Below are 24,707 nucleotides of genomic sequence, written 5' to 3'. Positions count from 1 at the left end.
GTTGTAGACTCGTCCCAGGAGCCTCCTCGTCCTGGCCCCAGGGATGCAGGAGCCTCCCCAGGAGTCGAGACCCTCCTCGCTGGCACTGCAGAGCTTCCCCGTTTCTCTTTGATCCATGAGCTGGTTTCCCTGGAGCTGCAGGCTCCATCCCAGTGGCTCTTCTCTGCCAGTACAGAAATAGTTAAATGAGCCCCGGGTGACTCATCAAAGCAACTTTTCCTCTCCCTCCAGTCCTGAAAATCTATTTTGGCTTCCTGGGAGGGAAAGTGATCTAAGCATCTGCATTAATTAGGTGTGAAATTAATTACCCTATTTTTAAGCAAAAGTCATTTATCTTTTAAGGAAAGAAAAAGTGAACGTGGAGAGGTGAGGGGTAGCAGAGAGAGGGCCAGGAGCTGACAGTGAGTGCCCGTCCCAGAGGGGTGGAGGTCCCAGCATCTTCCTTCTCCTCTGGGAGGACATTCCAAAGCTTCTGGGGACATCCCAAAGCTGCTCGGTCCAGGTGCACATGGTAACCATAGCACTTTACCTGAACCCACGTCAGGGGGAGCAGGGCTGTGCCCCCACGGTGGGTGACCGGCCAGCAGCCCAGCTGTGGGGCCTGATGGGGGGGGCTGTGGCCATTGCTTCCACTGGGGACAGGAGAAGGATTCTGTGGCTCCCTGGGGAGGGAGCAGACAAGACCGAGGGGCTGCAGGGAGGACAGGGGGCTCCTTGGTGGCTCCTTGCCTGGTGCATGTTCAGACCCGATGGCCCCAGGCAGCCAGAAGGACCCCCAGAGCTGCCCACACCCTCCTGGAATTAACTCCTGCTGGGAGAGGACAGAGAGGATGACCTGGAGAGGGGTAAGGCTCCTTCTCCTGTGACCGCTCCCCGTGCCAAGGCAGTCCTTGTACCCCATCCTGGCCAAGTGACAATGGCAGCCGGAGGGTGCTGGGGACACCCCAGGTAGGTGAAACCCAAGGTCAGCCTCTCTGGGCTCTGACGAGCTCATCCAGGTGTCCTTAGTGTCCCACACTCTTCCTCTTGGATATTAACTTCTCCAGAGGCAGCACAGGGCTCTGCAGGGAGCCGCCAGCTCTGCCCGTGGCCAGGAGGTGAAGCCATAACCCCCTGCTCCCCAGAGCAGCGTGGTGCAGAGCTGGATGATCCCACAGTGCTCCCGTCTGTGGGAACTGTTTGAGTCCAGCCTTGGAGGAGGCTGGAGCAGCCTCACCAGCCCTGGCCCCCCGTGGCATGCCCAGCTTTAGGCCGAAGGAGAGCGAGATAGGAGAACATCCCACTGCAGCTCGGCTCATCTCTGACCCACCACAGCTTAGTTGGGAGAGGAGCTGAAGAGTGGGGGCAGCTCAGGGAGTGGGGGCAGCTCGGCTGGGGGCTCCACAAGGCAGAGCTTTTCCAGTTTAACCCCTTCCCAAACGCTGCTGGTCCCAGGGTCTCGCCAGTCGCCGCTCGCTGTGCCGGTGCCCTGTCCTCTCCAGGCCTCCACCCCCCGTTAACCCTTCCTTCCTCTTCCTCTTCCTCCACAGGAACCCCTTTGCCAACGTCCAGCTGAAGCCAACGGTGACGAATGACCGCTCGGCTCCGCTCATCAGCTGATCCGGGAGCGCTGGCGCCCATGTGGCACTCGCCACCTCCTCATCCTCCTCATCCTCATCCTCGCCGCTGCATGTCCAGCTTCCCAGGACTCCATTTTTAGGCGGAATTTATTAATCCTGCTGCTTTGAAAGCCAAAGGCTCAAGCTAGTGCCCTAGTTCTCTCTTCTCTAGACTCCCTCGGTGGCAGAGGGTCACAGCGCTGCCATGTCACCTGTCCTTTGCCTGTGCTAACAAGCGCGGGGGCAGCACTTCCCGGAGTCAGAGCAGCATGTCCCAGAGCTGGGGTGGCTCCCAGGCTGAGCGGCAGCTTGCTGTGGGTGGAGAAACGGGCTCAGCTGGAGAACAACTCTCCGTGGGCTCACAGCACTCCAGTGGGGCAGCAATGGCAGAGGGGACACGGTCCCCCTGCTCTCCCTGCCCAGACGGGCGGGACCCCGAGGCCAGGCACGACACCGGGATACCCCGTGCAAGCCAGGGGATGGTGGGAGCTGTAGGCAGCTCCCAGGCTCCCACCAGACCCCGGCTGCCCACCCTGTGCTCCGGGCTGGGACAGGGCAGTGGGTGCCAGCACTGCAGCCCCCGCTGGGACAGGGTCAGCTCCGGTCCCAGAGCTTCCTGGTAGGGAAGTACGGTACTGCTGTAAAATATAAGCTAGGAAAAAACCACTTGTGGAGGTGAGGGCAGTGTGTGAGTGAGCCTTGGGGTGCCTGGGGCCGGGGTGCCCCTGCTCCCTGCAGACAGGAGCTCCCATCCGGACCTCTTGCTTGGCTGTTTGCTCTTCCTCTATTCCTAGGGCTGCATGAGAGAGAGAGATAGATAGAGATAAATATATATAAATATATATATACACACTTGCTAAGCTTAGTGCTGGGGGTGCCCACGAGCAAGGTGGCTCCCACAGCGCTTCCCGCAGCTCCTGAGTGACCAGGGTCACATCCTTGCTCCAAAAACTGGGAGAAGAGGGTTTCCAGGCAGGAACTGTGTCTCCCACGGGTGAGGGGTTGAACCCAGAGTTTTTGCTTTTTCCGTTGTATTTCTGATTTTGCACTTTCTGATCACTGGTGCAGCACGTCCTGGTCCCCCCAGCCCGGGCAGTGGTGCTTGGCTGGGCACTTGGCCGGGCACAGAGTGTCCCCAGCCCAGGGGGCTCGGTCCCAGTCGGATGTGGTGGCTCATCTCTCCCGTGTCCCCTCCAATGGGTTTTCCAGCTCCACTGCAGGAACAGCTTCTCCTGTGACCGCCCAGGCTCCAGCTCTGCACGAGGGTTCCCTGCTCCACAATGTGCTTCCTTTTCCTCTCCCGTGCCTCCTCTTCCTCTCCCAGGGCTGGAGCAGATGGGTGGGGGCCACACAGGGCAGGGGCGAGGGAAAGGGCTCTGCTGGCATGTGGGGCAGTGGGTGGGAGAGGGCTGGTGGTCACAGCCCAGGGTGGGGACAGGCCCGGGGTCCCCTCGGCCACTGCGGTGTCCTCTTCCACCCCCGTGCCAGGGGCTGTCCCCCTGGGCCCCCCAAGCTGCCACCCTGGCTCCAGCCAGCCCCCGGGGGCTTCGCTGCACCTCCTGGCTCGGTGGCACCTGCAAGACGTAACCTGAAATAATTTTTTATGAGAAAACGTAATTTATGAGCGATTCAGCCTCCCCCAGCCCTCCCTCCTGCAGCGTTTTCCCTGGCCAGAGGCTCCCGCCTGGCCCCGGAGCGTGGCCGGGGCCCTCCCAAGCTGGCTCCATCCTGGGTGCTGGGCAATGATCGGGGCAGGAAACGGCTTAAGATATTTTAAAAACTTTATTATTGGCCCGATGAGATTTGACACACATGCTGGGAGCTGTATGGAAATCAGCACTGATAAAAAATACAGCAATTATGACCCGTATTGAGAAAATAGACCATGTAAGAAGAGCCTTTCTATTAAAAAAGTTACCCAAGCCACAGCTCTGTCCTCATCCACCCTCCGGAGCCGGGACCTGCGGCGCCATAGACCAAACCCGGGGTGTGGGGTGGGGGCTGGGCCAGCACCCCTGGGTGCGAGGGGGAGCGGGGGTGAGCAAACCCCTGTGGTGTTGGGGGGTGCAGGGAAGGGGGGATCGGGGTAGGAGGGTGGGTGCTGTGGGCATGGAATCCCGGGAGCATCCCAGTCCTGCATGGGCAGCACCCCTGGGTGCTGCACCCCAGGTCAGTGCAGGGGTGGCCCCCCTGTTGTTAAGGGTAAGGAAAAAGTTTGGGAGAATTGGGGTGGGGGCTTAAATAAAACACTTAAATAAAGCCCTAATTGCTTAGTAGGGGGAGGAACCAGCAGTGGGGGGTATGGGGTGGCATGGCCACCCTGGGGCTGGAGTTGGGGTCTCCTTGGGCCCTGGCTGTGCTCCAGATGGAGAAACAGCCCCTGGCCCCCCACAGCAGCCTCCTGAGCACCGAGGGCGCTCCAGCTGGGATACAGCTCCAGGCTGGGCTGGGCTGGCTGTGGGAGTGGGTGGGAGAAGGGTGGGTGAGTGTGGGGACAGGTCTACCAGCACCGGGCTGGGACCCATCGCAGTGCCAGGCTGGGGTGGGGACACGCTCATCCCGTGGGTCCTGGTGCCAGAGCTGTGTCCAGCCCAGGGTGGGATCATCCTGTGGCACGGAGTAGAACCCCTGGCACCAGCCCCATCCCACATGGGCGCTGTCTGTGCACGTGTCCCTGCACGGGGACACCCGTGTGCCCTCATCCCCCTACACAGGAGCCAGGACAGGGGTGGGGGCTCAGGGGGGACATTTCTCACCTCAGGGTTTGGTCTATAGACCCCAAAAGGAATCAGCCCTGAATTCAAGGTTTCGCTCAGCTCCGCTTACTTCTATTTCCTTCCGGAAGCTGGAATTGCACAATTATCCTAAGCCTCGAATGAATTAAAAAAATAAAAAAACAAACAAACAAAAAAAAAGGAACAAAGAACCATGAGCGCGCCCCCTCCCCCCCTCCCCGATATGTCTCTTTGGCAGCAATAACTTAAAATCGCGTCAATGTGAGTTCAGTCAACAGCAAGTTTTGGTTTTGGGGTGGGGTTGGGGTTGGGGTTTTTTAATCATTTTGTTTAGATACAAAAATAGTCAGGATGGCAGGTCCCGGTGGGGGATATTCCCCACACAACCAGCCCTCCACATGTGGATCCCCGCTACAATGGACAAGGGTTCCGCCAGTCCCCAGGGTCCCCAGCTGGGACTGATCCCTGCAAACCAAGGGAGGGGAGCTCCAAAGCCATGGGGACCACTCTGGGGAGCCAGTGGCACCTCTGGCACGGGGAGTGACATCCAGAGTGGCAGCAGCCAGTGGCCCCTCGGTCAGGAATGTCGTGGAGTGCCTCTGGGGCAGCTGTGGGGCAGCCGTGGGGCAGCTGTGGGACAGCTGTGGGACAGCTGTGGGACAGCCAAGCTGCCACAAGGTGCAAGACTGAGCGCATGGCACAGGGAGGGGACAGCCCGGGGGAGAAGGGGTGTGGGGACAAACCGCCTCGGGGAGCACATGTGGGCAAGAAGCCAAGGGGGAACTTCACTGGGGGGGACACTCCGCAAATGTTAGCAAGGTCAGGGCACTACCCTTGAAACGCTATAATTTATATATATATATGTATATATATATATATATATAAGTGTCTATTTTACACGCACGCTCACAGCCACCCGCACACGCGCACGGCCGTCACCGTCACCCACCGCCTGGCCCCGCGGGGGCCGTGCCGGCCCCGCTCCCACTCGAAGCAGCAAACGAGTTCCTTCCGATAAAATCTGCCTAAAAACTGCCCGGTGGGGTCTGGGAGCCCACGGGCGGCCCCCGCGCCAGCCCCGCCGTCCTGCGCCGCCCTGGTGCCGGGGCAATGCCGGCTGTGTCCCGGCGGGCTCACTCCCGGTCGCCGTCTTCGCTGCTGCCTGCAAGGAGCAGAGAGAGCCATGAGAGGGTCCTGGCCCCCCGCGGGACACCCGGCCCTTCGCAGGGGTCACTGTCCCCACGGGGCACAAGGACAGGGTGTCCCGTGGCTCTGGGACATGGCAGCTCCCAGCAGGGACAGTCCTGGGCACCCACAGGGCAGCATCCCGAGGGGGACTCACCTCCTATGGAGTCCATGTCCGAGTCGGAGACGTGGGTGATGGAGAACCGGGACACCGGGGCGGGTGACACCGTGAACCGGGAGAACTGGATGGGCAGCACCTGTTTCTGCGCCGGCACCAGGGCGGGCAGGGCGGGCACGGCCGCGGGGGGCTCCGCCGGCGTCCCCGGCAGCGAGGCCACCAAGGACGGCTTCACTGGCATCAGCGGGAAGTCGTCATCCCACTCAAAGCCACCACCTGGGATACAGAGTGAGGGGGCTGAGCCCACTGCGAGGGTTCCACCATAACCTCTGACCCCATCACCCCATAACTGGCCCCCCATCATCCCATAACCACTGTCCCCATGACCCGATAACTGCCTCCCCATCATCCCATAACCGCTATTCTCCCACCACCCCACAACCACCAGCCCCATGAGCTCCTGGTCTCTTACTCTCTTCCGAGGCGTTGCCATCTGAGGAGTCGTCGGAGGCTCCAAGCCTGTCCGTGGGGCTGGGGGGGCTGCCACTGGCAGGGGGCTGCCCCGAAGGCGAGGGGGGCTGCCCTGAAGGCAGGGTGGGCTCCGGGAAGCTCTGCTCAGCCAGCTCCCTCGTGGGGCTTTCCTGGGGATGGGGAAACAGCAGGAAGGAACCTCACTGGGGGCACGGCTGGAGATGGCTCTCACCACCAAAATGCCGTGGGGCCGTGCCCAGCACCCAGCTCTATCCCCCACAGGGCACCCACCTGGTCGAAGAGGTAGATGGTCACGTCATCATAGAAGGAGACAGCCTTTTTCTTGCGCTCCAGGTCCTCGCAGAAGGCCTCGGACAGCAGGCTGGGCATCTTGAGGAGGCTGCGCAGGTTCCGGCCACTCTGGCTCTCGGCCACCACGATGGGCACAGCTGCCGGCTCCTCCTCGCTCTCCTCGCTCTGCTCCTGGATGTTGTAGCAGCGCAGCTCCTCGTCCGACTCGTCGCTGTCTTCTGTGTCCTCCTCCTCCTCCTCTGGCTCCTCACGGCGCTCGGGGGCAGCCGGGGGCGGGGAGAGACCCGGGGGGGATTTGCCCCCAGGCAGCAGCGTGCTGGGACCCCCTGGTGCATCGCCCGCCCCAGTCCCCTCCAGGGGCAGGCCCAGGTCCCCAAGCCCCAGCGCGGGGGTCACAGTCTGTTTGTCCCCCACTGTGGCTCCCCCAAGTCCAGGGACGCCCTCGGGCATGCAGGTCCCTCCGACAGCCGATGGCTCCCCAGGGCTCACTGGCACTGGGGTCAAGAGGAAAGTCTTGGGGGTCACAGAGCCCGGGGGACAGGTGTCTGTGTCAGGGCGCGGGGGGCTGCCCGGCACCAGCCCCGTGCCAGCGGGGCTCTGCTCGGTGCCAGGTGCCTGCTCCGGCGCGCTCCCGGCCTCTGTCCCCACCCAGTCCCCCTCCAAAGCCACCGCCGCTGGTGTGGGCACTGCCACCGCGACGCCAGGCGCTGCCGGGGGGCTGCCGGGTGCCCCCGGCGGGTGCAGCGGGTCCTCTCCTCGTCCTATGTCCTGCGTAGGGGAGCGAGGACCCTCCTCTGCCTCCGGCGTGCGGGACCCATCGCTGTCCCCCTCGTCCTTGTGGCCGCGCTCGGCCTCGGCGTCGCAGTCGGAGAAATAGGCAGAGTCGCGGTAGGGGCTCTTCTCGGCCAGGCCGGGCAGCTCGGCCCCCGGGGCACTGGGCAGCCGCGTTTCAGGGCCCGGAGCCTCGCCCCCCGGCAGCCCCGGGGGCGGCTTCCCCAGCTGGCTGAAGGCTTCGGGCTCTCGGGGCTCGTGGGGCTCCTTAAGGACGAACTCGGGGGACTCGTTGTTCTCGGTGTCGTAGCCGCTGTCGAGGGCGCGGGCTTGGCCGGCGGGCGCGAAGGCGCCGGGGCTGAGCACCTCGCAGGAGCTGGCCGTGGAGGGGATGTCCAGCGACTCCAGCGAGTCCGGCGTCCCCACCTGCTTCTGCAGGGACCTGAGCGCCGGGACCGCCTCCGCCCGCTCCGTGTATTCCCCGGAGAAGTCGGTGAAGACGCCGGAGGTCAGCTCGGCCGTGTCCTCGTCGCTGCCCTCGTCCACGCTGGGGAAGCTGCTGCTGGAGAACGTCTTGTCCGGCGTCCGGTCGGCGTCGCCGGCGGCACAGGCGCCGCTCTCAGCCACGGCCTCCGCGGGCACCGGCGCGGGCGCCTCGGCGGGCTCCGGTGTGGGCTGGGCGCCATCTGCGCCGGGCTCGCCGGGGGGGCCGGGGTTCGGGGCGGCCGTGCCAGCCATGGTGGGGGCGGCCTCCCCCGGCCCCGGCGCGGCGGGGGACAGCGGGCTGCGGGCAGGGCTTCCCGCCGCCGAGCTCTCCTCGGGCCGGGCATCGCGCGGGGCCCCCGGCGCAGGTGTCGGGGCCGCGGCGGGGCCCCAGGGCGCGGCGGGGCTGCCCGCCAGCGTGCCGGGCTGCGCGGGGCCGCAGGGTGATGAGTCACGGCCGTGCCAGGCCTGCCGCCGCGGGGAGGGCGAGCGGCACGGGGAGGAGGAGCCGCCGGCCATTGCGGGGGGCTGATCCTGCCGCGGGCGGAGGAAGTCGTGTCCCGGCGGGGACCCCCCGAGCTGGGGCTGCCCGCGGGGCACTGTGCCCAGCGGCTTGGCCATGAGCCCGCGGAAGGTGATCATGCGGCGGTAGCACCAGCTGTCGCCGGCCGGGGGCTCGCGGGGGCTGCCGCTGCCGATGTTGTTGTTGGAGGAGCTGTTGGAGGCCCAGGGATGGCGCTGAGGCGGGGGGCTGGCACCGGGCGGGTGGGGGGCGCTGGGGGGGCTGTCCTCGCCCAGCTCCAGCGCCACGCAGTCCGGCGGGACCCCGCTCGGGCCCGGTGTCCCCCCGTACCCCGGGGGGCTGTAGGCGCAGTTCCCCGACGGCGAGACGCCCAGCGGGTCGGCAAAGACACCGGGCTGGAAGGCGGGGACGGGCCAGTCCTGGCTGCCCGGCTGGGGGGGCTCCTCCGCCAGCAGATAGCCCTCGGCCCCGTGGCTGGGGGTCGGCTCGTAGCCCCGCGGCTCCTGCCCGGGGCAGGGGTAGGGGTAGTACTCGGCGCACTCCCAGGAGCCCTCGCCCGCGGGCGCGTGGCCCAGCAGCGGCTCCATGCTCAGGGACACGGTGGGGCTGCCGTCCGAGTCGTAGGTGCCGCCGCCGCGGCCGCCCTGGGCTCTCCAGCCGGCCGGGGGGCGCAGGGCCCCGCGCTCGCCCGCCGGGCTGTAGGTGCACATGGCGTAGTCCAGCTCGGCGCTGCCCTCGCCGGGGCCCTCGATGCGGATGTAGTACTCGCTGCCCAGCGAGGGGCTGTGGGCGCCCAGTATGGGCACCACGCCGGGCACCGGCACCCCGGGGCAGCCGGACGCCTTGCACTCGTAGCAGGACGGGGACACCCCCAGGCTGAGCCCTGCCGTCGTGGCCGGGTAATAGAGGTCGTGGTAGCGGGCGGCGCTGCTGGGGCTCAGGGACCCCAGGGGGGCCTGGAAGTGCTCGGTCTTGGTGTGCTCCCACTTGTACTCGAAGTTGAGGCCATGGCTGGTCTCCATGACAGTGAGGATGTCGTCCCCGTCTGAGGGGAACCCGTCGGCTGAGAACTGCTCCAGCAGCGGGAAGGACGAGAGCTCGGGGCCGTGGTGGCTGCCGCTGGCGCTGCCGTTGGGCTTCATGGAATTCCAGCGCTTCTCGAAGTCCTCCTCCGCCTCTGTGGCCCCCTTGGCGCACAGGTAGGACAGCAGCAGGTGCACCTCCTCGGCTGTGGGGCGCTGCTCAGGCTGCAGCCAGCAGAACTGCATCACCTCGTACCTGCCGTGGGGAGCGGCCAGCGTCAGCCCGGCCCCCCCGCCCGCGCCGCGGGGCAGGGGAGGGGTGGCTCGGGCTCCTCACCAGCGCTCCGACAGCGACAGCTTCAGCTGGGGCTTGGGCAGCTTCAGCTGCTGCTCCTTGATGGCGTAGGCCAGCACTTGGCGGTCGGAGTAGTGGTCGTAGGGCTGGCTGCCCAGCTCAAACAGCTCCCAGATGGTGACGCCCAGCGACCTGCGGGCACGGCGCCATGCTGGGGGTGCAGGGAGACCCCCACCCCGCCCCCGACCATTGGCCCCAAAACCACCCTGATGCATCCCATGAGGCTGCAGGCCCCTGTGCCCCCCAGAGTTGCTCACCAGACATTGCTGGCCTTGGTCTGGTCCACCACAAGCAGGTTGCCGTGCACCTCATCGATGAGCTCGGGCGCGATCCAGCGCAGCGGCACCCACAGCTGGTCGGCCGTCACGAAGTAGTCGTCCTGCCAAGTGTGCAGGGTCAGTACGAGAAGAGAACGTCAATCCATGGCGTCAGGGACCGGCCATGCCGCGGCACCACCCCCCTGCATCCCCACTCTCCATCACTGCCCCCATGCCCCTTAGTCCCCCAGATCTGCCCCCAGCCTGTCCTACTCTCCTCCTGGCACACACTGTCCCTTGTTTCCTCCCCTCCTTCCCACCTCTGCCCCTCTGCTGCCCCATCCGAGCCCCTCCAGACCTCCAGTTTGGCAATCCCAGCTCTGCCAGGAGCCATGGGCAAACTGGAGCAGGGCAGAGAGACAAATGGACGGGTGGGCAACACCAGGCTGTGCTGGCAGCTGCCCCAGGGAGCTATCGCTGGCAGAGGGGCACGTCCAGACCAGCCCAGGAAGTGTCACCCCATTGGGTGGGGGCTGGGGCACTCAAGGGGGAAAAAACCCTCTTTCGTCCTCGAGGGGCACACCGGGTGGCACCAAGGGTCCCTCACAGGGTGGTCTGAACCCCCCTACACCCCAGCAAACGCAGGGGTGCCCCGACACGGCTGGGGAGGAAGGATGTGGGGGTGGGGGTAAAGCTCAGTACAGTCTGTGCCAGGGCGGGTGTACGTGGGGATACTGCGGGGTCCCGACGCGCGGCCCCCAGCCCCCTCCTCCCTCCGACCAGCCTTACTTTGTACTTGCAGTGCGAGAGCCCATAGTCCCCGATCTTCACAGTGAGGTCGGCGGTCAGGAGGCAGTTCCGCAGGGCCAGGTCACTGCCAAGCAAACCCGGCGCTGTCACGGGCACCGAGAGCTCGGGGGGCACCCGCCGGGGACCCGGCTGGGGCGACCGTGCGGCGGCGGGGCCGTTCCCTGCCCGGCTCCGGGCGTGCCGATAACGCGGCTGCCAGTGCACAGCAGGAATGCCTGCGCGGCCCCAGCTGCGCCGCTGTCCGTCCGTCCATCCGTCACACGCCGAGCCAAGCAGAAGGCGGCTGTTCCCGGGCAACGCGAGCCCTGGCACGGGGCCGGGCTCCCGGGCGGCTGCTCCGGCACGGGGCGGGTCATGCAGCCGGGGCACGGGCGAGACCCCCGCTGCAGCAGGGACCACCGAGGCCGGGCTGCCCTAAGGGAGTCCCTCTCCAGCACAGCTGGGGGCCCCATGTCCCCGTCCCACAACTGGGGCACCCTCGTGGGGACTCACCTGCAGAGCCAGGCTCGGGTGGGGACACTCCGGTGGCCCCCGATGGCAGCGCACCCCCTCCTCAACAAAATCACTGATGCTGGAGTCTCCGTCTGCAACTCACTCAGCACCAGGATATTGTTGGGCAGGAGGAGCAGTGGTGGGGCAGGAACATCGGCACCTTGGGAACCCTCCCATCCAGACCCCGCACTCCTCCCCAGCTCTCCCCGGAGCGCCGGGCCGGCCTACCTGTGGATGTAGTTGTTCCTGTGCAGATGCAGGACACCGCAGGCCACCTCGCACGCCATCCTCTGCAGGGTCAGCAGGTCCGGGGTCATGGCCTCGGCCCCCCGGCAGCTCCGCAGGTACCCCTTCAGGTCACCCTGCGGGCAGTGCCACTGTCACCCTCTGCGGCACTGGGCTGCGGGGGCTCGGCCGTGCCCAGCACCCCCGGGGGCACTGGGGGAACGGGGGCACAGGGACTCACCAGCGGGCAGAACTCCATCACCAGCAGGTACGGGGTGACCTCGGCGCACTGGGCCAGGCACTGCAGCAGGTTGGTGTGCTGGAGGGCTCTGTGTGGGGCACAGCAACGGGGGCGTGTGGGCACCATCGCCCTGCCTGTGCTGGGACTGGGGTGGGAGGGTTGGTGGCAGCACCCTGGGAACCATCGCCCTTCCTGTGCCAGGGGCATGGCACCAGTCCCCCAGGAACCATCGTTCTGCCTGCACCGGGGCTGACACAGGGGCCGCCGGGAGCGGGTACCAGCACGTCCCAGCGCCCGGGATGTGTCACAAAGGGACATTTGTTCAGCTGTGCTGGGGCAGGAGCAGCCCCATGCCTCACCCTTGGCCCAGCTCTGCCCATGACCTCACTGCTGCCCCATGCCACAGCCAGCGGCTCCACACGGCCCCGGTCCTGCCACGATGTAGGGACAGAGCTGTGCTGCCCCAGAGCTCAGGTGGCACCTCCAAGGGGCAGCCACAGCTCTGCTCAGCAGCTGAAGGTGGCACGGAGTGGATGTGCCCCCATCCCACAGCATCCCCTCTCCCAGCACTGTGGAGTGACCCCAGAGGTACCTGTAGGGCTGCGCTTCCTCCAGGAACTGCATCTGGTCCTGCACGCTGGCACTCGCCTTCAGCTCCTTCACCACCACCTGGGTGCTGCTGATGCCCGAGTTCACCTCCCCCAGGAACACCTGGGACGAGGGACAGGCTCGTCCCTCTATCCACACCCCGAGCCCCCCTGGCACAGCCGGGGCCCCGCGTCCCACCGGGGTGGGGTGTCCGGGGGTCCCTGGCTCTGGGCTCACCTTGCCGAACCAGCCATGCCCGATCTCCTTCAGGTAGAGCAGGCTCTGCCGCCCCAGGTCCGCCGACTTGAGGAGCTGCACTGTAACAGAGCCCATCCAGCTGCCCGCATGTCCCCCTGCCCCCCGCCACACATCCCCCTGCCCACCTGCCTATGTTCCCCACCAGTCCCAGCCGAGCCCAGCTGTCCTCACCGTGCCACCTGGTGCCAGGCCCTCTGCCGCCCCAGGATGCTCCAGAGCATCCATCCCCAGGAATCCTGCATCCCAGGCATCCTCTTCTCCATGCATCCTCCCACGAGCAGGGGACGTGGGGTATCAGTGTCCCCAAATGGGATGGCAGCAGAGCTGGCTCCCTGCCCCTTCTCCTCCGCAGGATGTGCAGAGCCGAGCCCAGCACAGTGCTGGCATTTAGCCCCTTCCCAGCCCCCCCCGGCACAGTCCAGCCCCTCTGGAGCCTGTGCCAAGGGCAGGCAGCAATGGGGCCATTGTTGGTCCTCTCTGCCCTCCCCACTGTGGTCATTCTTTGGGCAGGGAGTGACAAGGGGACGGAGGGGGCACAACCAGGCACCCCCCACATTCCTCTCCCACTCACAGGCTTGTTTACACGGGACCGGGACTGGTGGATGTCACCGCTGAGGGTGCCCGTGTCCTGTCCCACCCCGGTGCTGCTCCCCTAGGCTGGGACACACACGTGCCTGGGGACAGGGACAAGGGACCCTTGCACAGGGGAACCCTGCAGCACTTCCCAGGGATCTCGGCTGCCTGTCCTTTGCCAGGGCTCTGCTGGAGCTGTCCCTCCACAGCAGGGGAGACCCAGCATCCCCACCTCACCCCGTGCCCCGTGATGAGAGACCCCCAATGGCGGCACACAGGGGCCCTGCCCCCACCCTGGCTTACCTGAGCGCCCCGGCTGCTTGGCCATGGGCAGGGACACCTTGGTGAGGGGCAGGACATAGACCTCGGGGCCATGCTGGGGGGCCGGCGAGCCCTGGGCCGACAGCTCTGTCACGTAGTCGTCCCCCTCAGCGTTCTCAAACTCCTGGTTCAGGGGTGCAGGGGGTGACACACCGAGCGGAGACAACTGACCCCATGGGTTCCCCGCTGCCGGCAGTGCCCCGCACACCCCTCTGCCCCGATGGGCTCATGGGGGCCCCGAAATCCCACCCGCCCTACAAAGCACCCTGCCCCCACAGGGGAAGGCACCCGCTCCCCACCACCCATCCCGTTACCTGTCTGTACCACCCCGGCAGCCCCCGGCTCCCAAAAGCCGCCCGGGCGAGCAGGTAGGCGACGGTGAACATCTCGCCCTGCCAAGCTGTGCCTCATGGCGCTGCCGCCACCCCCAGCACCGCACCGTGTGCCATGTGCCACCGCGTGCCATGCGCCGCGTCCTGCCGGACACCGGCCGGGCCGCGCGCCCCTAAATACCCAGTGCGGGGGCACCAGGGGTCACTGTCCCCCCCGGCACGGCGAGGTGCTCCAGCGGTGTGGGACGTTACACAACACCCGGCGTGTCCCCCCCAGCCTGACCCCCTCCCGCCGCGGGCGCCACAAGCCTCCACAAAAATCTCAGCAATTAGGGAAAAAGCGTTTTCTCGGCACATTCTGTGCCTGTGAGGTCAGGGTGCCTCCCACCCTCGGGGGCGTGCGGGTGGGACCGGGCCCTTAACCATGGCGTGGCCTGGCCCGGCACGGAGCCGCGAGCACGGATGGGTCAGGATACGACCCCCAGTGATCCTGAACCCCACAGATCCCTGCTCTGAGGAGCTGGCATCCAGGATACAGCCCCCAGTGTGCTGAGCCCCGCAGCCCCCGGCAGGCAGTGAGGGGCTGAACCCCTCCCTCCAAGCACTTCTGTCCTGAGCCGGGACATCCTGCCCCGGGAACCTCCGGACACCTCCATCCCTTGACAGGTCCCTGGGAAGAACCCCCCGCCCTGGCCTGGAGAACCCACCCCCAGCCCCTCAGCTCACCTTGAAGCCAATGTCCCCCTTCTTGCAGCACAGACAGGCCAACATGAGGAAGATGAAGGTGAAGAGCCCCGAGAAGGAAACGGCCACAACGGCCAGCGAGGAGGACCAGGAGAGCTCGCTAAGGGGGGTGCCGTCTGTGGGGACACGAGGTGGTCAGGGCAGGGGGCTGGGGGCACCAGGGAGGGGTCAGGCTGTGCTGGGGGTCCTGCCTCGGTGGGGGTCCTGGGATGTGGGGGCACACCAGGGCTCACAGAGGCTTTGGCAGGGAGCACTCGGTGCGGGCGGGGGTCCCAGTGTCTGTGTGCCCCCCTCAGTGAGGAGCCCAGGAGGGACCCCCCAGAGCCCAGGCAGGACCTGCATGGGGGGTGCATGGTCCCCATGGATGCAGGGGGGCAATGACACCCCGTGGAGAGGGGCTGTACCAGCTCAAGGGTCCCAGGCACCCCCACCCAGCTGAGCTCCAGCCCTTGGGTTTGCCCCCCAGTGGGTTTGGCCACGGCGTGGTGGCATCCCAAGGCTGGTGGGACACTGCACCTGTGGGAGCTGGAAAGACAAGAATTTGGTCCCATGAGCCCCACACTGGGCCACTGGGCATGGGGAAGGGACATGGCTGCTCTGGCTGGGCACCGCATCCTCTGGGCACCAGCACACCCCAAATCCCAGCACCTGCCACCCCACTCCAGCTGTGCGGTGTCCCGTGGGGCGGCAGGGCACACGGTGGCCATGGTGGCAATGGTGGTGGCCGCGTCGCAGCTGCCCATCCCCAGCAGGCCCCGCTGCCAGCTGCAGCTGCCACATTACTATTCCGCCCGGAGCCTGCCCAAACAACCGGCGCCGTTGTGGTGGGAGCAGCCAGAAGGTCGTGGCTCTGCCAGCAGAGCCGGTCACCGGAGACCCCCACAGCCCCGCGGTGCCCGGCTGGGACAGGTGCCCTGTGCTCAACCGTGACCCGGGCACAGGGGCTGTGGTCCCTCCCTGGGTCTCCAAGCCGGTGCCGAGCCCCTCGGGGATGCTCGTGGCGCACACGTGGCTCCAGCACGTGGACCACGGAGCATCCCTGTCCCTGTGCCCTGGCCATGCTGCCCTGCTGCAGAGCTCCACCACGGGCTCCCGTGTGTCCTTGAGACCAGCACCTGAAGGGCACTGGGGGCTGGGGAAGGTTCTGCTGCCCTGGGGGGCACTGGCAGCACCCGCTGCTCCCACGCACTGCCCGGTACCACACGGAGTGGGCACAGAGCACCCCAGCTCCCGGCACAGCAGGGAGTGGCCCACGGCCCCACAGCCCAGCCGTGCCAGGGAGCAGGGAAGGAGCTCCAGAGCCATCTTCTGAGGCTCAGGATGCAAAGCCGAACCTGGGAGGAGCGGGGGCGGCGTGCCCCCCCTTCCAGCTGGTTTCCATGGTGAACACACTTTGTACCGCCAACGTCACCATTTTCCCTGGATAGTGGGACAGCAAAAGAGAAAATGACTCACTGAAAAGAGCCTTTGAACGGCAACGGGGAGCAGAGCACGGGGAGCAGAGCACGGGGACAGGAGCCTGTCCGAGGGGACCGTCAGCTGAGCTGCCCCTCAGCTCGGGAACTGGAGGCTCCCGAAGAAGACAACGGGCCAGTGAGAGCCAGCTGCTCCTGCCTCTGTTTCCCCACCTGCACAACCAGTGACCCGGGAGCCATGACCAGCACCACCACTGCCATGACCCACTGGCACCTTCCCTCTCTGTACCCACAACAACAGCGTTGGGTGCAGTGATAGGAAGTGTGGCATCATCTCAGACGCCAAATTATCCCAAAACCAGGTCAGATGCACCTGCAGCAGCGGCTGCTGGAGCACTGGAGTGTAGGGAGCACCAGGACACAAGGGGCACCAGGGCACAGGGCTGGCTGAGTGCAGCCTGAAGTACCCCAGGACTCTCAAGAGAAACCACGGCCCCCAGCACATCCTGCCCTCCATTCCCAGGCTCTGCCTCCCGCTCTCCCAGCAGGAGCAAGGTCCCCTGGCACCGAAGCCATTCCCTCCCCTGGCCTTCCTCACCACAGGAGTCAGGCTGAGAACGGCCAGCTCGGTGCATCCCCCAGCACTGCTGCATCACTCGCAGCCCCTGCCACCCAGCGCCACCCAGCACCCAGCGACCCCGGCTGTGGCTGGGACCACCCGCCCTCCCCCGGCCAGCCCAGCGGGAGGGGACTGCGGGGGGGCGGTGGCGATGGGGCTGGGGGCAGCAGACAGGCCGCAGCTCCAGGGGCACCCGCACCAGCCTCACACCCAGCCCTGGCAGCCGGGAGCAGAAGGGCGACGGAGGAAGAGGGGGGATGCCGGATGCAGTGGGGTGCAATGGGGTGTAATGGGATGCAGCGGGGTGCAGTGGGATGCAGTGAGGTGTAATGGGATGCAGTGGCGTGCAGTGGGGTGCAGCGGGGTGCAATGGGGTGCAGCGGTCGCCCTCCCACCCCACGACAGCCGCCGCGCACCCGCAGCCGGCGCGGCCCCGCCCGCGCTGCCCCCCCCGCCTGTTGCTCGCCCACCCAGCGCAGGTCGCGGCCCCACCGCCGGCTCCGAGCAGGGACGGGGAAAGGCCGGAGTGTCCCGGTGCGGTGCCGGTCCTGCTCCGCCCGGAGCGTGCCCGTCCCTCCCCGCCTGTGCTGACTCACGTCCCCGGGGTGGCCGCGGCCGCCGGGCCGGCCATGGCCCCGCTGCCTCCGGCCGCCGGCGGGGCGATGCTGCGGCCGCCCGGCGATCCCGGCGATCCCGGCGGAGCCCGCCCGGCCGGCGGCGGCTGACGTGTGCGGAAGGGCCGAGCCGGGGCTCCCGCAGAGCCGGCGGCAGCTCGGGGCTCCCTGCCCGGGCGAGGCCACAGGCACAGGCACTGCCCCAGCTCCGGGGCACAGGGCACGGCACACCCGGACCCCGCTCCCACCGCGCCCCTCGCTGCAGGACCTGCCGCAAGACAGCCCGTGCCTCAGTTTCCCCACAGGTGATTCCCAGCTGCCCTGGGAGGGCTCGCAGGGTCATCCAGGAGGAGAGGGATGCTCTGGAGCCTTGGGAGCATGGTTCATACATCCCCCCTGCCCTCTCGCCACCCACCGCGGACGCCAGGCTGGAAACATGTCAGATCCTGCTGGGAGAGGTTGGATTTGGGCAGGGAGAAGGGCAGGATATGGGCAGGGAACAATGCAAGATCGGGGCAGGGAATGGGCAGGATTTGAACAGGGAGCAGGGCAAGATTGGGGCAGGATTGGGATGGGATTTGGGCAGCATCAACCATTCATGTCCCTCGGCCCCTCTGGCCACAGGCTGCTCGCTCCCAGCCCCATCCGCTCTCCCGGTGCAGGCACGGCCCTGGCATCATGTTAATCCCTGTGTCCATGGGCAGCTTCCAGGGAAGCAATTTCACAGCCCACAGGACGCGCGCTCTGCTCACCCACACGCGCCCAGGCGGCACAAAACCCCCCGCTGCCATTTGCCGTGTGAGCGCAGGCTGGGCCTGGGGGCTGCGCAGCTCCGGGGAAACTGAGGCACCAGCAAGAACCAGGATGGCCCCGCTGAGCTGCGCCCCTGAGCCCAGATCCCCCTGCCACGAAAGCAGCCACGGAGCAGGGTGGGGGCCGGCAGTACCCACTGGTGCCAGCCAGGAGCTGGCACAGAGCCGGTACCCACAGCATCCTCCCCTGGGATGCCACAGGATCCTGGCACCCCTCGCAGTGGTACCCAGAGCCTCCTCCACCAGGCTGCAGTAGGATCCAGGCATCCCCTCACCAAAAGCAGGAGCAGGGAGCAGCACCCTTTATCCCCATCGCTGGAGACCTTTTCCCACCAGGAAGGGCCGGAGCCATCCGGGCAGCCTCTCTGGTGATTAATAGATCAGTTAATTGTGAATGCCAGGCACGCCTGGCTAATCCCTTCTCCTTCTGTATCTTTTAACGTGGCGTATTCCACCAAAAGGATGGATTCTGGCCTTCAATTCTGGTTTTACCATCTTGGGCTGAAACAGCAGCAAAAAATAAATAGGTGGAAAATAACAGAAAATCATCCATCATTTTCTAAAGCAATGAAATAAAAACAAGGATTGTGCTAGGGACAGGCCGGGCTCCGGCATTGCTGCGCACACACCACGCGTGTCAGCCTGATTAGGGACAAAAAATCAAGTTCCTCCATCAAAGCCTGCCCTGATGCAGAGCCAAGAGCCAACAATTCCCTCTGTTTCCACGGAAAATAATACTAATGTTATTATGATAATAAAATTATTATTATGCAATTCTAATAATATTCTATATTCTAATAATATATGGTAATAATATACTATTATTACATATAGCATATTAGTATTCTGTATGGAATGATATATAGAATTATACATGGAATTTCATATATTGTATTTTTATATGTAATTATATAGTCTATCCAGATTATAGAATGGTTAGAATTATAATAATACATTGTAATTTAAAAAAGAATAATATGAAAGACATGCAAATCAAGCTCAAATTGATTATTGAAACTGAATTCTCGTGCTTGGTGTTTTAACTGAGCGCTGAGTGGGGGCTGTGAGGCCCATCCCACACTGTCCAGGCAAACCCGCTGTCCTGAGGGACAGGGAGGGATTTCGGTGTCCGGGGGGAACATCCAGCCCTGCCCTGACAGGGATCCCTCCCCGGACCCCGGGAACGCCGTGCCGGGGGCAGTGCCGTGCCAGGGGCAGTGCCATGCCAGGGGCAGTGCCATGCCAGGGGCAGTGCCGGGCACATGGCACCGGCCACGCCGAGGCTCTCGCAGAGCCCAGCAGCGTTTACGTAACAGCGGGAGCGGCAGCACGAGCGGGGCGGCCTATTTATATCCAAAACGCTCAGCGCCGTTATGAAACGAGGAGCTCTGGCTCAGGAGCGGGGCCGGGGAGGAGCAGGGCCCGAGCAGGAGGCGGCCGAGGGGCGAACGGGCAGGGGGTGCCCCATGGGACAGGCAGGAAGGCAGGCTCAGGGTCTGGCTCTGCCCACCAGCACAGCCCCGAAAAGCTGGCACAGCCCAGATCCCACTGCCCCAGCCTCTGGGGCCGCAGGGAGCAGGGCCCGGCATCAAGGATGCTCAGGGCACTGAGTTAGGGGATGCCTGGCACCTCCCTGCCCCATGTCCACCCTCAGGTCAGTCCGTGGTGCCCAAATCACCTGTCACCCTCAGGCACGGAACACACAGACCAGGGTGACTGGAAAATCCCTCCTTTGCCATAGGGATGGCAGCAAGGATGGCTGAGGGCGGGCACAGGGCACGGGTGAGCAGCACACAAGCACACAGGTATTTTGGGAAGGTGACGGGCTGTGGTGGCCCGGCAGCAGGACATCCTGGCACAGCTGGGACAGGAGCCTGGGAGCTCATGGACCCCCTGCCCAGCCAGGCGGGCAGTGCTGTTCCACTCACTGTGTTTGCCCAAACTGGAATTTTCCTTCGCTCCAGTAATTAAAACAAACGGCATCAACCCCGCTGCTGGCACCAGGCTGCAGGGAGGACGTGGACATTCCTGGCAGAGGGGAAGGGACGGGAATTGGGATCCCCCCAACAGTCTGGGCTGTGGGACAGTGGCTCTGCGGGAAATCCTGGACCTGTTCCCATAACTCCAGTGCTCAGCCCTCCCAAACCCGCCATCCCCACATCCTCACTGTCCCTTGGCCAGTTCTGAGCTCCACCATGAGCCTGGCACCAGCCCTGGGGCATCCCAGGATGCTCCATGTCCCCCCAGCATCCCCGGCCATCAGGGCCTGGAGCAGCTCTCAGAGCTTGGCCGACAGCAACGATGGCAGTGGCCACCCTGAGACAGCTGCGCCATGCTCCGATGGTGCTTCCCGGGCTGTCAGGGGGATTAATGCCCACAGGAGATTTATTTTCCTGCCAGTGGGCATGCTGAGTCAGCACAGAGCAGCTCCTCTCCAGGCCAGCCCTGTCACCCCCCAGCCCCACGACACAGCCCCGTGGGGTCCCTCTGGTTCAGCCCAGCCCCGGGAGAAATTCCCACTGGGGATGTGAGGGGGCACCTGCTGGGGCAGGAGAGCATCTGGAGCCAAGCCCAGCCCTGCAGCAGCATCAGCGCATGGCCAGGACCACCATCCCTGCATCCCACCATCCCTGCATCCCACCATCCCTGCATCCCACCACCCCACCATCCCTGCATCCCACCACCCCACCATCCCTGCATCCCACCATCCCTGCATCCCACTCTCCCACCATCCCAGGCAGTGGCCCCCAGCACCTCTTCACTTGCCAGATCGGTGCAGCACAGGGTGGGAACAGGCTCAGCCATGGCACCAGAGCAGCCCAGCTGCCCCTTTGACCCAAATCCTGGGATTTTCCAGCCCAGCAGTGGGATGGAGATGACGTCACACCAACAAGGCAAAACCTGGGATGCTGCCTGACTACAGACAGCAAGGACCAGGCAAGACCCCGCTAAACACAGACCCCTGCTGGATGTGGACCCCTTGGCTTAACCCACACCTGGCACCACGCTGGCAGTGCCCTTCCTGCCCCACATCCCCTCTGTCACCGGGGTGCCAAGGCTGGGCTGAAGGCGCACGGCAAGGGGGGCACCGGAGCCCTGCTCTGGCTGGGAGGACGCGGAGCCAGGGAGGGCAGAGCCACGGGCTGCCCTGGCACAGGGTGTCCCAGGCAGGGCCGGGAGTGCGGGCAGGGAGCCCATGAGTCACAGCCCCGCTCTCCCCGGCAGCGCTGGGCCCTTTCAACCCTGGCTTATTAATTTCTCCTAATTGGCTTTGACAGGGATCGGTGTCAACGTTCCAGAACACACCCGCCCGTGTGCGTGGGGCAGGAGGGAGAGCGAGGAGGAGGGAGCAAATTGGCACCCTCAGGGAAGAGGATCCTGGCTCTGTCCCCTCATTGAGCAAGGTGGGGCCTGGCTGCCCTGTTCTGCTGGGCCAGCGTCATTTCCTGTGCCAGGCAGGGGGTTTGCTACATGCCACCCCACTGCTGCCTGATCCGGGCATCCCTGTGGGCACCGGGAGTGCCACACTTCCCCTGCCTGTGTGCCCAGCTCCTGCTGCCCTCCAGCCCGGAGCGCCATCCCCCAGTGGGAAACATATGGCAAGACGGGTGAGGTGCTGCCACCACTGTCACCTCCCACCCGAGGAGCTGCCACTGCCCTGCCCCAAACCCCCTTTGCGTGTTCAGTCCTAAAGGCACCTTTCCCCCTGCATGGCCTGGTTGGTGCCAGGGGGTGCCTGGCCCCAGTTTGGGTTGCCAGGGTCCTTCTGGCTGCTATGGCCCCTTTGCCACCACAGTCCCCCAAGTCCTTTCCCATCCTTGTGCCAGGAGCAGTCAGTGGTGCCGGACATGGAGCACCAGCACTCGCCACGCTGTTGTCACTGGGAGGCCTGGGGCAGTGTGTGCCAGGTGGGCCCAAAACCACAGGGCTGGGGGGACCCCCTGCCCTCCCTTTTCCTTGACTCCCCAGGGTAGAGAGTGGGCACCCAATTCCCATGGGAAGCCCAGGAGATGTGGGATTTGCATTGGCAGGCAGCGTGGCCATGCCTCTCGCTGGTCGTGCTCTGCTGCTGGCTCCAGTGCTCTGTGTGGGACCAGCTCCAGGCCTGGCCCAGGGATGGGGAAAGCAAGATGGGAACCACGAGGCTGCGGGGCTGGGCCCCTCCCCCAGAGCCCCCAGCACCTGGAAGGGAATGAATCGCTGACAGAGCTGGCACAGCCTGTCACAGGTGTTGGGACAAGGCAAAAGCAGCAGGTGAGGCTGGAACACGGGCAGCTGCACTGGCACATTCCTGTGCCACCTCCACCCCAGGTGACACCGCTGTCACTGTTCCATGCCACCAGGCCATCTATGGCCCAGCTTCAACAGCAGTTGCTTCCAGCCATGCATTTCCAGGGAATGTGGGCCCAGGAGGAGATGCTCCCCTCAGCAGAACCAGAGCACCTGGGCCTCTCCTGTCCTGTCCCAGCTGAGGTGCCGTCGTGCCCTACGAACTGCTTCCCCCTCTTCCTCACCGGCACAAGCCAACCCCAACAAGGGAGCCAGGCTGGCACAGGCAGCCACGATGCCACACAGGCAGGAGCTGCTGCCACATGGACTAAATCCACGAAGCCGTGAAATCCGGAATCTGGTTTGTTCCCCCCTCTAATTCCTCTCCCGGAGCTGGTGGGTGGCAGCTGCACGGCAGCGCCGAGCCCTGGGCCTGGCAGCACAGCGACAGGCAGGGCTGGGAACAGGGCTGAAGGGTTTTTAAACCAAACCCGCATTGAGAACCCCCAGGCTGGCAGGATTCGCCTGGAGCGGGAGCCACACCAAAAACCAAAGCAAAATCCCCTCAAGGGCTGAGCCGGGCAAACGGCTCCGTCCCGGCACTGCCGCATTTTGGATGCAAATAACGAGATTTTAGAAGCAAATAACGAGCGGCTGGGGACAAAGTCCCCGTTCGGTGAGTCCTGGTGCGGCTCATTTCCAAATCCCCCCACGGATTCCGACCGTGCGCAGCCGGGGGAGCGGGAGCAGCGGAGGAAGGAGGGACCGGGAAGGCAGCGGGGAGGGATGCGGGAGCCCGGCACCGACAGCCGGAGCCTCCGGCACCACCGCCCCCGGCACGGGCACCGTTTCGCCGCCTTCGGGGTGCCGGACGAGGCGCCGGCAGCGGCGGGAGCCGCGGCACCGCCGCTCGGCTGCCAGACCCGACACGCGTTATCCCGAGCTGGTAAACAAAGGGCCGGAGCCGAGCGCCCGCCGGGCCCGCCGGACGCTCCCACGAGGGGTCCCGGTGCCCTCGCGGTGCCAGCCCCGCACCGGGAGGGACCCGAGGAGGCTGCGAGGGGCGGCGGTGAGGGGCGGCTGCGGCGGCCGCAGCCCCAAACACGCACCGCAGTCGCCAGCCCCGCGCTGCTCCGCGGCTGCAGCATCTTCCTGCAGCTGCGCCGCGGCCGGAACACGGCGCTTACATAACGCCTGCGCCCCAAAACGCCGCTGCCTTGCCCCGGCACCCCACCGAGCCCCGCCGGCTCCCCCAGCCCGACCGGGGACCCTCAGCCCCCGGCTCCCCGGCCGGCGCGTGTCTCAGGCGGCGGGGGCTCAGCCCCGGCGGCTCCGTCTTCCTCCCTCTCACCATCACCATCCTCCCTGTTGTTATTATTCCGTTTCAATCCCGGAGATGCCTTCAGAGGCAGCGCAGCCCCGGGATTCCTCCGCGCTCCAGTCCGCGGAACAAAATGCCGCCCGGCTGCGGCAGCGATCCCACCGCACCGCCACGCCGGGGTGTCCCACGGCCACACCGGGATGTCCCACCGCCACACCGGGGTGTCCCACGGCCACACCGGGATGTCCCACCGCCACGCCGGGGTGTCCCACCGCCACGCCGGGGTGTCCCACCGCCACGCCGGGGTGTCCCACGGCCACACCGGGGTGTCCCACCGCCACGCCGGGGTGTCCCACCACCACACCGGGACGTCCCACCACCACACCGGGACGTCCCACCGCCACACTGGGATGTCACACGGCCACACCGGGGTGTCCCACCGCCACACCGGGGTGTCCCACGGCCACACCGGGACGTGCCACTGCCACACCGGGATGTGCCACCGCCACGCCGGGGTGTCCCAGCAGCACACAGGGGTGCCACACCGGGTCGGGTCCGGCTGTCACATTCCCGGTGATGAGGGCGAGGGGATGCTCTGTCCGCGCTGCAGCGCGGTGCGGGGATGCTCGTTCCCGGTGCACCGGGAGGGCAGCGCGGGCAGCTGATGCGGGGCTGAGCCGAGCCGGGCACACGGCGGAGCACCGGGGGAGGCTCGGCGCCCGGGAGGGGGTGCGGGTCCGTCAGCCCCGGGGCTGCGGCACTTACCGGGGTCGAAGTGGGAGCTGAAGGCGAGGCTGGGGCTGAGGAAGGCGGCCGCCATGGCAGCGGCGGCGGCGGGGAAGCGGCCCATGGCGCGGCGGCGGCGGGAGCCCCACGGCCGCCGGCTGCCGCTGGCCCCGCGCTGGGCACGGCGGCGGCGGCGGCGGCGGCGGCGGCGGCTCCTCCTCCATGGCGGCCCCGCGGCCCCGCGCCCCGTGCCCCGGGGAGGGGCCGCGCCGCCGCCGAGCAGCGGGACCGGGCGGGCGGGGGCGGCAGGTGGCGGAGCCGCAGCCCCGGGACCGCACCGGGACCCACGTTCCCCCCCCCCCCCGCCCCGGGATGCGCAGCCGCCGCCCCCGCGCGGTCCCGCCGGGATGGATAGGGTCCGTGGGGACACCCAGGACGGGGACTGGACCCCCGAGGGGCAGCCGCCACCCTGGAGCGGGGCCGGGACCCCCCGAGCAGGGCCGAGACCACTCAAGGG

General features: G+C 66.0%; 2 protein-coding genes across 13 annotated transcripts in view; one reads left to right on the top strand and one right to left on the bottom strand.

Moving 5' to 3' along the window:
- Positions 1-3,524, top strand: part of BAIAP2 (BAR/IMD domain containing adaptor protein 2) — a 39,627-nt gene extending 36,103 nt beyond the window's left edge. For 3 of the 5 annotated variants that reach the window (XM_039562042.1, XM_039562041.1, XM_039562038.1), the window contains one exon: positions 1,530-3,524. In XM_039562042.1, coding sequence (XP_039417976.1) covers positions 1,530-1,599 — 70 coding nt within the window. In that variant the 3' untranslated portion in view covers positions 1,600-3,524. The remainder of the gene's footprint in view (positions 1-1,529) is intronic. The other 2 variants (XM_039562044.1, XM_039562040.1) reach the window with 1 other exon arrangement.
- Positions 1,513-24,339, bottom strand: AATK (apoptosis associated tyrosine kinase). 8 transcript variants are annotated; one of them, XM_039562016.1, is made up of 14 exons: positions 24,230-24,339; positions 14,397-14,530; positions 13,321-13,462; positions 12,424-12,503; positions 12,191-12,309; positions 11,599-11,686; positions 11,361-11,494; positions 10,620-10,704; positions 9,831-9,970; positions 9,556-9,705; positions 6,399-9,474; positions 6,109-6,277; positions 5,676-5,912; positions 3,362-5,495 (listed from the first exon to the last, which is right to left on the bottom strand). In XM_039562016.1, the coding sequence occupies exons 1-14, from the start codon at positions 24,312-24,314 to the stop codon at positions 5,467-5,469; spliced, it is 4,668 nt and encodes a 1,555-aa protein (XP_039417950.1). In that variant the 5' UTR covers positions 24,315-24,339; the 3' UTR covers positions 3,362-5,466. The 8 variants fall into 8 exon arrangements, 6 of the variants coding, with proteins under 6 accessions (XP_039417950.1, XP_039417951.1, XP_039417952.1 ...); XM_039562017.1 differs by having other exon boundaries at positions 9,831-9,952; positions 24,230-24,338; XM_039562018.1 differs by lacking the exon at positions 24,230-24,339 and adding an exon at positions 17,045-17,071.
- Between the last annotated feature and the right edge of the window lie 368 nt (positions 24,340-24,707).

Source organism: Corvus cornix, chromosome 18 (assembly GCF_000738735.6).
Source record: "Corvus cornix cornix isolate S_Up_H32 chromosome 18, ASM73873v5, whole genome shotgun sequence".
Classification (NCBI taxonomy): Eukaryota; Metazoa; Chordata; class Aves; order Passeriformes; family Corvidae; genus Corvus; species Corvus cornix.
The sequence above is the reverse complement of the archived record's forward strand: the minus strand, read 5'-3'. Positions and strand labels throughout refer to the sequence as shown.

Coding starts and splice junctions, on each gene's coding strand:
- AATK (XM_039562016.1), bottom strand. CDS start 24,314: ATGGGCCGCTTCCCCGCCGCCGCCGCTGCCATGGCGGCCGCCTTCCTC. Junction 12,310..12,423: donor GGCATGGCTGGTTCGGCAAG/GTGAGCCCAGAG, acceptor CCCTCGTCCCAG/GTGTTCCTGGGGGAGGTGAA. Junction 11,495..11,598: donor TGATGGAGTTCTGCCCGCTG/GTGAGTCCCTGT, acceptor CACTGCCCGCAG/GGTGACCTGAAGGGGTACCT.